This window comes from Thunnus maccoyii, chromosome 11 (genome assembly GCF_910596095.1).
Source record: "Thunnus maccoyii chromosome 11, fThuMac1.1, whole genome shotgun sequence".
Lineage (NCBI taxonomy): Eukaryota > Metazoa > Chordata > Actinopteri > Scombriformes > Scombridae > Thunnus > Thunnus maccoyii.
In genome coordinates, this window is record NC_056543.1 from 17433702 (window position 1) to 17452548 (window position 18847).

The following is an 18847-nucleotide window of genomic DNA, read 5'->3' on the forward strand; positions in this document are numbered from 1 at the left end:
AGCTGACACAGAGGCCAAGCTCAGCTTGCAGGGACGCAGCACCCTACTTATGTCTCTCTACAGGAAGATTTCTTTGACACTCATCTGTATGTCATTCACACAGACAAGAAAAAATGCTACATTGTCAAAACACAAATTTAGTGTTGTTATTGACTTTTATTAAAACTAAAATATTTTAATTTATTGAAATCCAATACTGAATAGCCAAATTGTGCACATAAACACAGACACACACAGTCCAAACATGTCTGTTTTGTTCTTTAAGAATCCCATTATTTTCTGGCAGCAAATATCTGCTTTCAAAATCCCTCAAAGGATTACCAAACTACCACTTTATAATCTATTTCACTAACATTCTGTCTCATTTCGTTGACACTTAGATTCACATGTGCACTGTGTTACTCCTTAGAGATGACTTCAGTGTGCTTTTGAACCTACACAAAATCTTCTGTAGTTGGTTTATCTTCGATTAAGAAGACTACATTCTTTAATACAAAGTTAGTTCATGCCAGGAATTGCTGTGGAGTCTCTCAGTTGCAAGAACTCTTTTAAGGTGTTTGCGAATTAAAAAGCAGAACTGGTGAGCCTTACCTTACAGAATCTCATCTGTGACCTTATCTTAGTAAACCAAAACGATTCTTTTCCAAAACTAGCTTTGCACCCCTGCAGCTGTTGCTCCATTTTAGTCAGTTTTCATCTAGCCTTTTTTTTCCAAATTTAGCATTAAAAAGTAAAATATGATTTATATAACCAGATAACTAATTAAGTCACTAACATGTCGAGCATCCCTGTGCTGTTCTTAGAGAGCAGTTGCACGCATGTATACATGTACAGTATCAACAGTGTAGCACACAGCTTGAGACGAGATCAGCTCATTCATCTGGTTGTGCCTGCATGCTGATGCTGTTCCTAATGAAGGAGGCTGCCTCTGCATCCCTCCTTTTTATTACAACACTGGACTCTAACCATTACTTAGTCTCTGCTCTTCATCTATGACTGTGCATTCATATTACACTTCTTTATCAACAGATAAGTTGATAAGCTTTTCTTTTCTTTTCTTTGACCTGCATCCGGTTGCCTGTGAGCTACAAAATCTGACTCAGAGTTTTATAACCAACTTGATTAAAAAACATCTCTTTGCTTTGGCTTTGTTTTCCCTGAGAAGAAATGATTACATTAATCTCACTGTCAATAGTACACGATAGCCACACTGAGCACACTGTATGAATTTAAAAGGCACAGGCACTCACGGGTAAAAGGGCCTGAGGCAGAGGGGTTGACACTGTCACTGCTATCCCCACTCTCACTGCAGGAGACCTCATCATCAGACTCCCGCAAGGAAGAGCACGGGGAGGAGGAGGCTTCCACCTCCTCAAATTTCCTCTTCAGTATTCCGCTCATGGCCCGCCGCATCTGCACCTGAAACCGAAAGACAGCAGAGGGGCCACACATTATTTAATATCCAGTTTAGGGCCTTCATAATCCTCAACACACTCAATTAGCTGTGAGGCCCAGTCTCCCCTCCTCCCTTCAAATACACACACACACACACACACACACACACACACACAATCTCTCCTGCTGCTCTCCCAGCTCCCAGGCGTTCCCCGGGCGATTGATCACCTTGGCACAAAGGAGCTGAGATGGAAAGAGAAAGCTGCTAATTACATACTACGTTTGCCTTACAGGAAGTTCATTTCACTGTCTTTGATTGAGAGGCCGGAGAAAAAAAGACACTTGACCAACTTGTCTTGCACTGCTACAAACCAGGGTGGAAATATATTATGTACCAAATATAAATATAGATTCAAATAAACCAAAACATTATCTGATATCTGCTACACCTAGAAATCATGAAGCATGATGGAAAATATCCACTGGCTTCAACTACAGGACATCTTATGGGAGAAAGAACCCATCTGCCACTTTTTCTAAAAAGGATGCAATAAATTCACAAGTGCATAAGTAGTATTGGTGTGTCATGTGCATCTGTACAGGTGCATTGTAATACCATGTAGCTATTAAAGTGAGGCAACAATCTTCAGTGATTTGTTCAGTATATCATACATCATGTAGTGTTAGAGGAGGAACTGCGGTGAAGGTGAAGCTGCGGTTGACAGCATAATAAGTGACATCCTGTATGTCAGTAATGAGCTTCTGTTAGGTCAGATTGTTCCTGTAGAAAAAAAAACAACAGAAAACTACAGCTGAGCCGGGTAAAAAATCTATACTGTGATAGGCTATAATTCACCTTATAATCTGCTACAAATGCAGTCAATAAACATGTTCCATAAAATATTGTAAAAGTAATACAATGCTTTGTTATACTGCTGCAACAGATATTATCTCTGCTACAGACCTGTGTGATACTATCATTAAATTGTGCCATGATAATAATATTTGGTAATAGTAGCTCTACGGTTCATTTGGATACACGAATAGCACAAAAACTATCCTTGTATCTCTGTGTAGGTGCAAGCTACAGTTTGTAGCTGTGGCACTTCATACAGAGGATGTTGTAACAGAACAGAACACTTCAATGTCAATTGAGGGGGACAATTAACTCCCTCTGACTGATGATGCAATTAGACAAATAAACAAGAACAAGCTCATCAGTCAACTACACTAAAACCAATTACCATTATGCTGCAACTTGCTCTAATAACTACTGCATTTTAACTGTCAAGCTACATATAATTTTGGTCATATCATGCCAATCATTTTAAAATATGTAATTAAGAAACTTATTTAATGTTAATCACAACTCATAAAATTAGACATTGTTGAAAATTTGGTCAAAATAATGTATTTAGCTGAAGATATGTGTGTTCCTTGTTTAAACAGCAGTAGCTGGAAGGTCATGTCATGTTTTAAAATTAAAATAGCAAAGGTTTGCTATGACTGGCAGCTTTTCCCTCACTGCTTTCTCTCTCAGAAACTGGAATCAGTAAAGGCAGTGTGCATCTTCGCCCGGTCCCACTCTGTCTATCTGCCAGAGCAGCTTGTGGGGGAGTTTCATTCACAGACAGCCGCTGCGTTTCATCTGGGCTCTGCTATCAAGTCATTACAGATGCAAATACTGCCTGAGAGACATACTGCCTGAGAGAAAGAGGTGCTACCCAGAGAGGAGTAGCGCTGCCAGCAAGAGGGTCATTGTTCCCAGGAGGCTGTGCTTGTTCAGCGCAGTGACATGGCACTGCCAGCATTTGGAGAACCTCCAGAGTCAACAACTCTACCTACAACTAAGGAATGTGAAGCATCCTCCATTTGAGAGAAAGTGGAGGAGAGGGCAGTCAGTCAGGATAACCTCACTGAAAAAAAAAATCATCCAAATGAATTGAAATGAATTAGAAAAGAAATCTGTAAGTGGGGAGCTAAGATGTTTTAGATTCTGTGAAGCCAATAACTGCACTGGTTGTCAGGAAAATGAAAATCTGTCTAATCTCTCTTCTGAATGATTATGACAAATGATAATGACATAAAATGATGAAAGAATATATTACAATATGAAACATATAACATGATTGTCCATTGAGATTTAAAATGTCAATCAACCAACAGAATGGCTAACCTCGCATCAAAACAGCGAAGAAACAGATTTATTTCACAATCCAATTCATTTGTGGGCAAACAGGGGTGGAAATTTCCACCAGAAATGACCTGTGTAATTTCAGTCCATTTCCTGCTGAGGGTCCTAGATGCCATTGTTGGAAACCTATTTGTATGCTTAGCTCTCAGCTGATGCTGCACTAGGCTTTGATACCAAAAGTGGTTTCCATGGAGATTCTAATGTACTCTCACAAGTACTGCTTTCCCATATGACTGTTTCCAGTGTTACATACTGTGTAATGGGGGCTCTTCATAATAACGCACCAATGTTAGAGCAAATTAATCAAAGAAATCATGTATGTACATTTATCACAGTTCTATTATAATTAAATACATTCTGTAATGTCGACAACAGTATGAAAAGTTTAAATCTTGACACTGGATTGGCATGACATCATAAGCTACAGAGCAGTGGGTAAACTAGGGTGAACCTCTTTCATTGTGGCTAAATAAAAACCAGAGACTGTTGCTCCTCTCCAACAGCTCTCTCTTTGTCTTCGCTGTTGCCTTACCACTAATCACGGCTGGGCAGCATACACTATGGTACAAGGCAGAAAATCCCAGAGAAAATAATGCAGCAAAAGCCAGCTTGGAAAGCCCCTCCCTGTGTTTGCCTCTCTGAGCACACACATCAACTGTGGAAACCAACTCTTGTCCTTAATCAACAGTAGCTCACTGCACTGTAGCACACTTGCATTCTGAACGCAATCTTTTTTTTTTCCCCTCGTCATTCACAAGCTTCTCACAATTACAGTAAACCGATGTGACAACACAAGGCTCAAAACACTCACCACGAGTGATGCCAACAAGCCTATGGCATCTGGAGCAAGTCATGACACATCAGTCCTACAATGACCAGATTACACTTCTCTGTGCGCTGGCCCTCACAGGAACAACTGACCTGTATCCACTGGCAGACTGTGACACCGTTCACCTCTTCTCACGGCGGCACAGCCGGACAATCATAAATGTGGCAATTCAAAAAAGGTGACACATGATGAATGAAGAGGGTCCCATTTTGTTTCAGTCCACTGACTTGCAGCGACCCCAGAGGTCCACGGGCATGAGAAAAAAAGGATGCAGGAGTGTGAGAGAGAGACTTGTAATTTTCCAGCTCTGACTGCACTGTCGGTACTTTATGCTTTATTGTAGCAAGACGACAGTCTTTCTCACTTTAACTCCCTCTTTGTCACTGTGTTCCTCTCTCTCTTTCTATCTCTCTCTCTGTGGTCACACAAAGGCTCATTAGCGGCAGCCAGCTGAAAGGCAGAAGCCTGACTGGAGCAGAGTGGAGCAGAGCAGAGTCAGCCTGTGAGATCACATGGGTGGGTTGTCTGATAGAGAGAGAGAGAGAGAGAGAGAGAGAGAGAGAAAGAGAGAGAGAGAGAGAGAGAGAGAGAGAGGGAGAGAGAGAGGGAGAGGGAGAGAGAGAGAGAGAGAGAGAGAGAGTCAGGCGTGCCTCTTCTCCTGCTGTCTGCAGTTATTTTTACCAACATGAGCTGGGGAAGGGAGGGGGGGCGGGTAGGGGGGGAGGAGAAGGAGGCAGAGGTATGGGGGGGAGGTTAGAGAGAGGGAGAAAGACAGAATGTTGGAGAGATGGATGGGAGGGGGGGCATTTGGGAGATGCAAGGAGTGGGAAAGGGGAAGGGGGTGTATAACAGGGAGAGATGCAGAAAGGAGGGGTTTGAGAGGGGAATAGTAAAGGGGAGGGGGAGAATGAGGAAAAGGAGGAGTGAGAGGGTGTAGGAAAGGATAGAGAATGGGGCAAAAAAAAGGAAAAAGAGAAACATCTGATGCCAATAAAAACATAATATGATCAAGAGTCAAAACATAAAACAAAATGAATGCTTAAATGACATACTGAAGTCAAATTTAAGGACAGAACACTAAACAATGGCATCATCCAGCTACAAAGTAGTTTTACACAGAATATTTGAACTGGACATTTGAACATATACCTGGAAAACGGTGACAAGTACAATAACTATCAACATACAGTATACAACCTCTTCCACAGGAAATAAGATTTGTCAGCACTGTAGTAAACGTGCTTCCCACACTTCCTATGCCAGGAAGTTCTGTTGAAGAGGTAGTGGGGCCTCAGCTAGTGCAGTCAAAGAGACATGATATCATTCTTGCACTCAATTGGACCATATGTCAACATAAGGTCCTGCACTTCCTATTACAGGATAGCTTTAAGCCTGCAGGGTTTAGGGTTAGGGTTTTTGTACAACCAGCACAGTTTTATAGTCATGATGACAAATAATTTATGAGCACAAACACATATAATGTATGTGCAGCACAGCATACAACGCAGTAGCAAAGAACAGTATTCTATATCTTGCAAAAATGTTACAAAATCCAGGACATGTTGAGGAAAATGTCAGTTAGCTACATTGTCTGTTCGTTACTAACACTAACCAATCACACCAAACCTCACATTTGCATTGTTACAGTTGCTAGTAGGTGATTAATACAGTGTCTGTTAAAGATTTGCATTGTGTCTTTGATGCAAGTCTAAGGAAACTAATCTCATTCAACCCTGCAATGTCCTGCATCCTCACCAGTATCCTCACTGAACGTCGCATTGACCGTATGGCACTCCTCCTCCATCCCATGGAGTCTCTTCCTAAAATCGCCTCTCTCTTGGATACTATATAACACTGTCCAGCTACATTAAGACACATTAGAAAGCAGTATGAGAAGCATGAGCACTTCAGTTGCTCTTATACCTTCAAAGATCATCATGGATTTCAACCACAGTTTCTTTAAAGCAAACATCACAAAAGTATGACATCACTCTATACAGTTTAATGTATTTAATAAGGAAAATTTTGCCTCTTTCTTTTCCATGTTATCAAGTTGTTAATGATTCTACACTGAAGTCCAGCTGCATTTCTACATTATATGTTACATTAGTACATTTAGTAGTAGTAGTGGTTTATATCCCTTTTTGAGGTGACTGGCTGTTGAAATGGCTCCTTTTAAACATGTGGTTTGAACACAGGAAGCCAGTGGAAGTGTAATAACTGTACTCTGATAGACACGGCTGAGTGCTCATTACAGTTGGCTTTTATGCCTGAATCAGATGGACCAAAGAACAAGTAAGGATAATAAAACAAGTGCAGCAGCAACAAGATACACATACACCTACAGGGAGCAGACACAAAAACAGGAGCACCTATTCAGTCGAATGCAATGTGGTTAGTTACTGTAGCTCTATATTAAAAACACAATACCTGTCATTTATTTTGTCCACCCCTGTACTATCTCTGACACGGTTTCAAGTAAACTGAACATTACAAACACAGAATTGCAGGGCTACTGGGCTAGATTACATCAAATTGCGCCGCTGTCCTTGTTATTTGCACCCACTTTAGATAAATGCCACATTGATCTAAACTGATCAGACTCGAGAAGGCTGATGTACTGATTATCATTATATTTTTAATCAAAACAGTGAACAGTGTTTTCCTCTCCACTAAAAAACCCTGCAATCAAAAGAATTACCAGTACTAATAGGTGACAACATGAGCTGAAGTGATATATATATATATATATATATATATATATATATATATATACACACACACACACACACATATATATATATATATATATGTGTGTGTGTGTGTGTGTGTGTGTGTGTGTATTCAGATGCAAACTGGAAGTGGGTGGGCATACCTGGTTTTCTGTCTTTTAAACTGTTTGCTATTTTCACTGCCATTAAATAAATAAATGTACAATTTTTATTTGTATTTTAATACATCCAGATTTTCTTTGTTTTTAGCTTCTAAAATAGGTGGCTAAATTCTGGCTGCCATACTAAACAATATCAATAACCTCTACTTATTAAACCCAGCAGGTTTAATATTTGTGACAACACAATATTAACCCATGAATAGGCTATTAAATATAAGCTTTACAAGAATCATGAAATAATTCTGTTACAAGGCATTCAGCTTTTATCTTTTTATTGATATATTTGACAATTACCTGAAAAAAATCCACACAGTGAATAAACAATCAAAAACTGCAGCAATCTGGATGCCATGGATGTTTGATGAAAGTGCATTTCATACATATGTGATCAGTTACATCCATTACTTGGTAAGATTAGTACTTACATTAAAGCAGGAGCAAAAACAACCTGACCTACTGCCAAAATTCAGTTGTCTGCATATGATTAAATATATCATTACAGTACAGGTTACAATTTCAATGTAAAAATAGTAACTATTTGGCGAGTGTATTACGATAATACATATCATACAATATATTACAACATGGTTGTATTTTCTATTACTTCTTCCTGAACCTTTGATGGAAGATGTTATTAGAAGACCTCATCTGCATTCCTTTAATGATTCATCCATGGGCATCACACATATATGCTGTCCTATTACATAAAAATGCAAAACATAAGCTGGAGAGATGGCATTTGTTACTTCATTGCACCAGTGATGGTGACCTATATTTGCTCTGACTTTCAAGACTCTCTCTTATATCAATGAAAGAAGACAGCAACCATACACAAATAAGGTTTAGAATGAATCTATCTTCATATTGTAATTGAGGTCATATACAAAAAGACCTGCACAACTTCCACTGTAACAGATAAAGGGTAAATTCTAAACATCTCCGAACACAATCCTGTTGTTTAAAACAAATAAGCACATAGAGGATCGCTTGTGATTAACCTTATTCTCACAGCAGATACTGTAAACCTTTTTTGAAAAATATTGCTAAAGAATACAAAGTATAGGTTAATTTGCCCTGCTGTTTTTCTGTTTCACATGAACAAAGTGGTAATGGAATTATCTAAGAGCTCTTGCCTTTTGTCTCCTCATGCAAATGGTCTGCCTCATCAAAAACTTCCCTGCAATAGCTGCCCCCAGGGTCCTTTGCACAACAGTGTCGACCCTCAGAAGGTGTGTGTGTGTGTGTATTAAATAAAAATACCAAGTGCAAAAGTAATCATTACATAAAGCTTTCAGTGATCTCACCAAAACGCTGAACTGTCTGCCTTAAATACAATGTCAGCAACTGTTCAGCCCTCTTCATCTCATTCAGTGGCAGAGGCCATGAATCAGAACCTCTAATGGCAAAAACTGGGGCGAACCAAGGACAAATTATTGCTCCCACCCTGTTCATCACCTTTATCACAGCCATTATCCATTTCAACACCCAAGACAGCTATCTTATGTCCGAATGCCATACAGAGCAGATGTCTTGTTCTACAACCTATATAGCTTCAAGTCAAGTGTCTCCATCAGGTCTCCATCGCATCGCAGCTCTATTAACACCATCAGCCATCATTCAGAATAAGATCTGCAGTCCTTCCATTGTGCATTTCCAAAGGCATAAAAGATCACTGGACTGGCCCAAAACAGTAAGTAGATAGATGTTTGTCTGGACCCCACCAGTATCAACAAAAATGTACAGATCACTAAACCTACTTGGCATACTTTCTCACCTCCAAAGATGATACTGACACAGAAATATATCATATCAGCTAGACAAGCAGTGCTTTTGTCTCCTCTGCTGTGTTGTGCACAGCCGTGGACCACTTAATACAAACGTCTCAGAGCCCTGCAAACATAGTACCACAGCTGCCTCCTGAAAATCATGGATATTAACTGCGAAACAGATGCACAAATGTTAGTATGCAAGAGGAAACAAACATTAACTGGATTTCAACCACAACCATCAACAACACCAACACCGGTGCAGACAGATTGGCCATGTAGTTAGAGTGTCTGACATATGTCAAAGCAAACACGCAACTTTAATCTACATGGTGGCTGACAGGCTCCTAGATATTAGAGGAAATTGTACAAGGACGACGTCAGGATCAACCTCAAAAAAACTCCACATCAACACCAATAAACAGAGTGACACTGCACAAGCAGACAGTTCATGAAGGAGCCACACTGAGTGACACAGAGACGCATACAACCAAGAAGGCAGATCTACGTTTCATTACCATCATTCAACCCATACTGCAGTAAAATCTGTGGTTCCAGGAATAGAAAAGACTCTTCTGGTAAGTTCATATGCAACTATTTTTTAACAACAAGAAACATTTAGTGGACACATGATGGGTTTATATCGACTATAGATATGGGTAAGTTGAGCCTACTATAACTGCTTGATTAAGGTTAGGAAAAGATCACGGTGAAACCTGTATTAAGTAGTATTTTTGAATCCCAACTCTGCAGGTTTTAGTTTCTTTTAACTTATTATTTTGGTTCACTTGTATTTTATGGTTGAGTCTCATGTTTCTCATGAATCCACCCATATAAAACTGTGGGCAGCTACTTCCAGAAAATAAGCTCAGAGAGGCCAAGTGCACACCAAGTCCTTAGCAGGAAACACCAGAGGGCCAAAGTAAACAAGTTGCTAGTGGAGAGAGTCAATAGTATTTGATATAATAGTTGATTATGTGTATGACTGACTGTGTTTCTGTGTATTTTGAGTATTTATGGTTTTCAAAATTGCTTATTTTTCAGCTTTAGATATTAGCCTACAAATATTAATTGCATGTTTCCAGGTCTATATTTTTAATCTGGGGTTCTACTGGATTATCTCTGCATGATTTACATGATTTATATACTTGCCCTTTACACAGCCCCTCAGTTCAGCCTCTGTCTGAAACAGGCTGTGTAAGCTCCTGTCTCTTTAAGGGCCCCTTCCCGGGGAGCACACTGTTCTGATTGGCCAGCTTCTAGGCTGCCTCATTGCAGACTTGTGGTGGTTCTGGAGGCTACGTAAACAAACAAAAGTAGTAGGATTTCACTTATTTTTCTCGTTCTTTTATCTCAAATCTCAACTTCTCAAGTACATCCATACATGTTCAACTGAATCCGATCTGAAATATGTGACTAGACAATGAGAACAGCCCGTGGAACAACCTTAGCAACAACCTTAGCAACAAAGACTATGGAAGGCCGTTTTTGGGCATGTGCAAACAATCTGACAGCAGTTTGAGGAGGAAGTAGAGGTAACATTGCAAACTAAGTGTTCAGAGCAGACTGAACCCTGGGCTTTTGACTTTCACCTCAAGTTTTGAAACTTAAACTATATTTAACATAGACATCTGACATAATAACAGTATAAAAAAATAACAGAAAAATCACAAAAACCACGATATGCCCCCTTTAACACTGACATCCAATATGAAACAAGTCTGAGCCAAAGGCCCCCACACTCTATATGAACATTACATTTGCACTGGTATGAAATGTTGCAGATAAACATAAATGTTGCTAAATAGTTGTATAAGAATATAATTTTTAGCTGCCACAGCTCCTCCATGAGGACAATTAGGATTTTATAGATTGATACAGACTGTAGGAGTATTTGTTTCTTTATTCTGTGTCTGCATCTGCCAAATGCCTATGCCATTCAATATGGCTGGCTGCATCACAGACCACTAGTGTTTCCACAGTGATGAAGCAGCCCAGATGGCATTGCAGATCTTTTTATTAATTCTTTCTCTTTTTTTATGCGAGAAACATTTTTGTCATTGCAGTAGACCCCATGTGAGTGACTGAGGGTGCATTCCAGTGCAACTAACTGATGGGATCACAGAGCAAAGACAAACCCTGAAACCACAAAAGATCCTGAGCCGTGCAGCCAGTCTGAGGTTGTGTTCGAACTCATCCATCACTAGAGTCACACTCAGCCATAAACGGCACCCTTGAAAGAGAGAGAGAGAGAGAGAGAGAGAGAGAGAGGCTAGGTCTCAGCTGGACTCCCCTGAGGAGAGGCTGTGGCCTGGATGATTATACAGCTACAGATGATGTCAGTGGAGGATCCCTGCCACCGAGAGAACACAAACGCTCTGCGCATATATTCATTGACACTGTTTTGTAAAGGGGTTGCGACAGATTCCTAAATTATACATGAAAAGGCCACAATGGGATGTGTTTTATTTGAGGTCAGGGGACATCTGCTTTAATCTGTATGTGCTACCATCCTGTTTAGGAATAACATAATAACAATATAGTCATTTGCATTCTCTACCTGGAGAACATATAGTCACTGGGACCACACACTGAATAGAAATGAATACAATAGATGATTAAAATCAAATATTTATAGATTGTTTGTAAAGCCTTAACAGAAAAAATATGTGCAATATGAAATTGCTGAAGCACAAACTCTCATAGATTATCCAGTTACTTTCCAATATCCATGTGCACATCCTGCAATTAAGCTACATTATCTTGTACTTAAACATCTGCACAAATCCTTGCAAAATTTGCAGCTGACCTGTCATTACTCTTTGTCCTGTCAGGTACACAGCAGTAAGAAAGACACTTGACAATTTGCTCAGTGACAGTCACAATTTTTCATCTTGCTCAGGCTGTTTTCCCATTGTACAGCAATAAAGGTCAGATGGACAAATTATGCAAATACACAGCATTAATTGTCAAACACAGTCATCGCCGTTCTCAGTCAGCTTTGAAAAAAAAACCACCCATACACAAGGAGAAAAACATTCCACAATTACACGCAAAGGAATACATTTATGGAAACGTAGCAACATCTACAGATTTATGCAAATGAGACTTCACATGCGCTCTGTACATTTGTTAACTTGCAGCCCTGAGGCTGCAGACAGATCTGCTCCACACACATTAAAGGGAGGGAGGGGGGGCAGGAGAGGGAAGGTGGGTGGTTGGGGGGGGAGAGGGGGGGGGGGGGGCAGCCCACTGCTCAGCACACAGCACACGGAGGAGCTGCAGCCTGGTACAGCCTAGTGCTGGGAATCATTGATCTGTTCTTCCTCCTCATAGAACAATAGAGGAAGCACGGCTCCTTATGAACCACATGGGTCCAGAGCTAACGATGACCACTACTCCACTACTACATCTTTAGCTGCACCACTTTCATTATATCGTCGTATTATAGCTTAATGAGGTGCCATAATTATGAGAGGCTAGTTTACGATTGTGGAAAATTACTTTAATGAGAATATTCTGGCCAGAACATGTTGAGAGCTCCGACTTTATGGACTCATTTGACTTCTGACAGGGTTTTTTATTTATTATTATTTCTCACCATACTAATGACATTGCCAGTATTTAAAAAAAAATAGAGCTACAAGCTTACATTGAAGTATAATCTTTGAAAAGATGTTTAATCAAAAGCATCTTAAAAGTCTCTGTTGTTACAAGCAAGGATCAAAATAAACTGTAGCAGACAAGTACGAACACAGGAGCTCCACATTCAGACTAATGTTTTGATTTGCTGTAATTCAAGTCACACAGTGTGCAGGCATAATCAGGTACCCTAACCCTCATGTCAATCACAATTCTCATCTAAATTATTCATGCCGGTATATTTTATTTATGACTATATTTTCCCATGCCACCTGAAAGTTCGCAAAAGCCGGTTTGCTGGCAGAAACAGAGCTGCCAAAGCATTTCATAGAGACAGGGCTGCTTTCATCTCTCACACAGGCTGGGAAAGCTGTGGGATGTGGGGTTCATATTCTGCAGACAAGCCTTATCATTTATATATAGCCAGTATCATGTTGAGATCTTGAATCATTTTTTTGTATGCAAAACATTCGCTCTGTTATCTGAGAAAATTTGTGAAGTAGGCCAGCTCTGCATGTGATTACAGAATATGGTGAATTAGAGCGATATGAAAAACTGGAGAGAAACAAAATATTTCCTGAGAAAAATCTAGGGGAGTGTTATCAAGGACATCTATTGTAAAAAGTGTTATTCAAGGTGTTATGATTGTCAGGATGTTAAATTATATTAAGATGCTTTCAGGTTTATATGATTCTAATAAAAGTCCTGTGAGAGGATTAATCAAGACTGTAAATTTTGAAATAAGTGACAGTCTGTGAGATGATCAATTGAGCTTGTAAATGTGTGAAGCAGCTGCTATGTTCATTTTCACCTAAATGATCAACATATTTTTGATGGGTAGGTATGTTTCCACCTGTAAATGTGGCTCATTTTTATATAGTCTTTGTAACAATAATGTAAATATTCACCCAGATTAAGATAATTAATATTGAGTTCATTAAAAGTACCAGTTAAAACTAAAAACTGACATTTATTTTTTAAAATTTTGTTTTCTAATTGGAATTCTATCATCAAGCTGCACATTTATGTTGGGATCCTTTTAATAATAGCAACGTTATTAAAATTCATAACTTTTTTTTTCTATTACTTTTTAGCAAACTATCAGTGCTTTTTTCTGTGTGGATTTTTGTTGATTATATAGTTAATGAGAGATTAAATAATCAGGTTAAACTGTGCCAATGACAACATCTGTACACTTATCTCCATTGCACCAAATTTATTATCTAAGCTTTCAGTCACGGAGCATTAGACATGCCAAACTGTGCCGTCACTAGCAAAACAGTTTGCATAACTTTTTTGTCACTGAACCACACCTTCTTCTAAATTAGTAGAAAAACAAACTTTTAAGTTTAAATCAGATCTTATGTAAAGGGTACAAAATCAACTTTCTTGTCCACAGGCCAAATGGCTAGTGAATGTTCAAATTTTACCAGACGCTCAATCACCATTGTTTGTTTGGCTTGTGAGTGAAGCAAATCTATCAGCCACTTGCATATTTTACCAGCATTTGGCTGGGGGCTGGTGCTAATTTTGTGTACCCTACTTATATATATATATATATATATATATATATATATATATATATATATATATATACACACACTAAACTTATTTATTTATATGTTTACCTTATTTAATGAGAAAGACTTGAAAAAGAGACCTGATCAAAATGTCATCGTAGAGATAGAGATAAAGCACAAACTCATGTTAGAAGACGAATAGCTTGACAATTTAATACAATTACATTCCTCATTAAACATTTTTGAATGTGGTGTGTGCCTGACATGAAGGCAGTGTTTCCAAATGTAATTAAACTATTTCAAGCCTAAAGTGCATAATCATGGTTTGTTATGCAATGGAAATAAATCATATTATCTGGACTGGACTGGACATAACCTATCTTGTTTTTTTTGTTTGTTTGTTTTATCCAAAATTCTTGGTTTTACTTCATTAGAGCTTTCCTTAAAAACAAATTACTGTATTCATGCAGTGGCATAAAGTATCACTGATTAAGAATATCAATTGTGTAATTAAAGTTGAAATTTACAAATGAAACAAATAATTAGAGAATCACTTCAAACATTGATGTCTGCACTCACACTGGCTGTGTGAGGCATTTATGTAGTGGCATACCATGCAGTGATAAATGAAAACTCATTAAGGCAGAAAAATATGTCTTGTTTTTTGGGTTTTTTTTTCTTATCACTTAATTAACTGGCAACAGACAAAAGATTCCAAATAGGTGTCATGGCAACATCTCAAGAGAGCACAATCCTGAACCGTGAAAGCCCAGAGCTCAGCCAGGAAGGAGCCAACGACACAAAAAGAGTCACATCAAAAGCTTCTAAATTGGAACCATGAACCCTGCTGAGACACACAAAGCCGCTCTGTTATCTAAAAGGTTGATATTAGTTTACACCGCATTCCTACTGTATACTTCATTGATGCTGCATGGATTTGAATTCTATAGAGAAACGTCATTTAAAACGTTTAAAATAATAAGTGAATGCAGAATTACTGAGAGTGCAAATCTGTGTTTTGGTCAGCAGCATTTTGTCAGTATACCACACACATTTCAACTGATCATAAATTAAAGCCGCCTTCCAGTCAGAAATGTGTTTTTCTTCTTGTTCCTTCAGTTGGATGTTTGAGCTTCACTGTGCAGAATGATGTATGTGCAGTTTGACACTTGAAGGCTGTTTTCACATTCATCTACTGAAGGTGGAAAGTCTCCCTGTGCTCATCAGAAATCTGAGTTTAAGGGGTGGGCCTACGAGCATGATTTGTGACATCTAATGAACTAGTTTGGAAGCTAATCGTGGTCAAGAATGCAACTTACAAAAGTGTGATTTATTTGAATGATGATGAATTTCCAGTGTGCAAACACTGAGAATTGACTTTTCAGTGAAGTAGGAGACATCTTATGCCAAGCAGTTCAACCTTTGAAACTTTGTGAAAAAAACCCATAACAGACACATATTATTATTCCAAGCAGAATATTTGTATATATCTGAAAACATGTCTGGAGAGGATCTTTAAATTACCTCACTTAACTAATCCAGGTAACAAGATGTCCAGCAAAGTGTAAAACAAGCCAGAACAACAATTACAACTCCAACAGACTGTTTCATTTCTTGCTTGACAAACCCTCAATGTAAAGCACAATCCAGCTCAACCTCCCCACATCAATTTACAATCTGACCTTTAACCTGACTCAGTAAATCTTCCCAGGCCTCCAGGTCAAGCTTAAAGCCATGAATTCTTGTTGTTCCCACATAAAAGGAAACAAAATTGATTTAGCTGTGAATATGAACCTTGGTGTGCAGACAGTTCACCCACACCAGACTCCTGCAGGGAGACTCTCTCTTAGTGCTGTTAAGCCATAACACCTTTCCTGTCAATCTTTAATGGACGACTTTCACCGTTACCAATCTTTAGCCATCTGTGCTACAGTATGTAATACCAGCGTGGCTGAATCACTTATTCAAATAAGCCAGCTTAATGATGCAGTTTTTCACAAGTAAATACATCTACTTAATGTTTCAGTGTCCTTTAACTCTCTGCCGCATGTACTAATTAAATTCGGTTCCTCTGAGGACTGGGTGTTGATAGATTGAGGAAACAGATGGATTGAGGAAGAAAAATACACAGTCACAAGGAGAGGCCCTCACTCCCCAAGCACACACACACACACACACACACACACACACACACACACACACACACACACACACACACACCACCCACCCCCCTCACCTTTTAGATCTCGATCACAAAGATGGAAATGGTTGTATGATTGTGTGTGCATGGACTCTGCCTTTTTCCTGACAAAAAGAGGCTGGTGGAGGAACAATGATGAAGGCAGGGATGTATAATGATGCTGCCACATTAGAGCCTAATACATAAAAAGAGGACATTTCACATCCGGATATTATATTTTAAGATTACATTCAGGTAAATGTAATAAAACTATGTGGTTTGATAGGCAACAGCAAAAAAAAAAAATCTATCTATTCACCTTTACTGCTTTGGAAATATGTCGAGGCCCATGACTTTTCATTTTTGTAGCTCTGATGGTTGATTTATAGGGAAAAATAAATATCTACACCGTAATACAACATACTCTAGAAAGTATGCCCTCTTTCATCACTGTGATATCAGAGGCATCTCTCCAGTATAATCCAGCGAGAACAGCACAGCTGTCTGTATTGACTGTTGTCTGCATCAACATCACATCATATCTCGTTATCAGAGGGTCTTTTGTGGCAGCATAGCAACAGTTGTGCAAGCTTTGAACACCATCAATCTCGCAAGCATGAATTCAATACGTTAATGTGGTGTGATATTTCAGACAGTAAGGAGATGTGGTCTTACCTTTAGCTAAATATATTACACTGCAGCGACTCGCTTCTGTTCTGTGAAGAATAGAAAAATACAAATTATATTAATTTATGCACCAAGCGTAATAATACTGTCTGCATGACAACGTTATAATTTCTGGAGTCACAGTAGATTATGCAAAATGTGGCTTAAAGTAGTTTTATGCTATTGGGAGTGTTTGTTGTGACAGCCAATGTCAGATGCCACAACAAGACAGTGGCACTGCACACAAAGTCACTGTTTTGTAATTCATATGTTGTTATCACAACAGCAGTACAGAGGCTTTGTCAGGAAAACATTACCATTTCAGCATTGATGTATGGATGATCGACAAAGCTTTATCTAAATCTCTTTGAGAGTCACTTTTTCTTTTTATAGCTGGAAAGATGGGGTGGTGGTGGGGGCATCCCCTTGGGGGAGGTATCAGGGGGAACAGATTCTCTGCCTCCTCTGCCTGTTCTGCAGGAGGCTCTGCAGGGAACCAGACTCTCTTCTCCCAGCGGTCTGCATAGAAGGCTGTAAGCCAATTGGCCATATACCAGGCTCATACCGGGCTTCTAGTAGCCAGTGTGACACACATGTGTGCTCTCAGTAATAACACACAAAAGCACAGGAGCTCTAATACCTGTCTCTTTCATACACACACACACACAGTAGGTGGGACACAAATCTAGAAAAAAAAAACCTTTTGTGCACAATGTGTTCATGGTCAATGATTGAGATGGAACAAAGAAAATTTGGTCTTCATGTATTAGTTTAATATAATTCTCAAATTTTGATGACTAGTTAGAGCAGACATTCCCTGAGCAGAGTGACTGCTGGGGTGTGATGTCCAAGAAGAGTTTAACAAATGGACCATTCAGGGATGGGTCCCAACACACCGAGGCAGCAGAACAGCGGGACAAAACACGGAAAATGTCATATTACTTTATGCATCACTGTAAAGAGAAGAGATAAGGTCCTTTATTTTCATCTAATCAATATGCATGTTAAAATATAGGCCCATCAGTTTAAATTGCTCGTACTCACCATTCATTTCGTTATCAGTATCCAGCCAGTCAATGACGCCACTCTCTCAATGGACTTAACAATCTTCCCTAAACCATGTCTCGGTTTTCCTTTGACGCGGAGCCTCCACCGCTGTGAGATCATTAAAACCGGTGCCGGTTTTCCCGAACAGTATTGGACTAACCGGCACAATTGTCGCATACAACAGCGCTTTACCAAGCACTCCTTCCGGCTGCTCTGGGAACAATGGTGCAGCACTAGACTGACAGCTTCACGGACAACGTGACTTCCTCTGTCCAATCATGGATTTATAAAGCAGGAATCAGCCGCAGAACGCTGCCTGCCTGCCCACTTTGTGCTTCAACGCAAATCCCACTATAGCATCATATCATGTGCCATGACTGTGGCCAAAGAAGGTGGGATTATTCATTACTTTAAAACAACATGGATATATAGTGTTTTATGTTTGTAAATGAAGATCCTTAATAATCTGCTGTAGGTGTTCAGATTTCTAGAAGTAAATCTGGTTTTGCTGGTTTGGGCTGGACTAAAACAAAAATAGAAAATCCATCAGTCTTAGACTTCCTGCATGTCATACAATACTCTTGGCTCCAACTCATTTTGGAAACTGAACTTTATACTGCTGCAACATTTGTATAACATCCTTCTAAAATGTATTGCATTACTGTTGTCTGGCATGGTTATAGTTTTAAAACATGCTCACATGGTAATGAATCTGA

At 39.2% G+C, this 18847-nt stretch overlaps 2 protein-coding genes across 4 annotated transcripts in view; one reads left to right on the forward strand and one right to left on the reverse strand.

Annotated features, from left to right (window-relative positions):
* Positions 1-18388, reverse strand: part of csrnp3 (cysteine-serine-rich nuclear protein 3) — a 24688-nt gene extending 6300 nt beyond the window's left edge. The window contains exons 1-3 of one of the 3 annotated variants that reach the window (XM_042425611.1): positions 18129-18388; positions 17094-17134; positions 1251-1419 (exon numbers count right to left, since the gene is read on the reverse strand). In XM_042425611.1, the coding sequence (XP_042281545.1) occupies positions 1251-1413 (163 nt within the window). In that variant the 5' untranslated portion in view covers positions 1414-1419; positions 17094-17134; positions 18129-18388. Of the gene's footprint in view, positions 1-1250; positions 1420-4510; positions 4711-16475; positions 16535-17093; positions 17135-18128 lie in introns of those variants that run through there. The other 2 variants (XM_042425613.1, XM_042425612.1) reach the window with 2 other exon arrangements.
* Positions 18389-18434: 46 nt separating this feature from the next.
* Positions 18435-18847, forward strand: part of xirp2b (xin actin binding repeat containing 2b) — a 42019-nt gene continuing 41606 nt past the window's right edge. The window contains exon 1 of the mRNA XM_042425607.1: positions 18435-18523. The gene's annotated coding sequence lies outside the window, so the exon portion shown is untranslated. The remainder of the gene's footprint in view (positions 18524-18847) is intronic.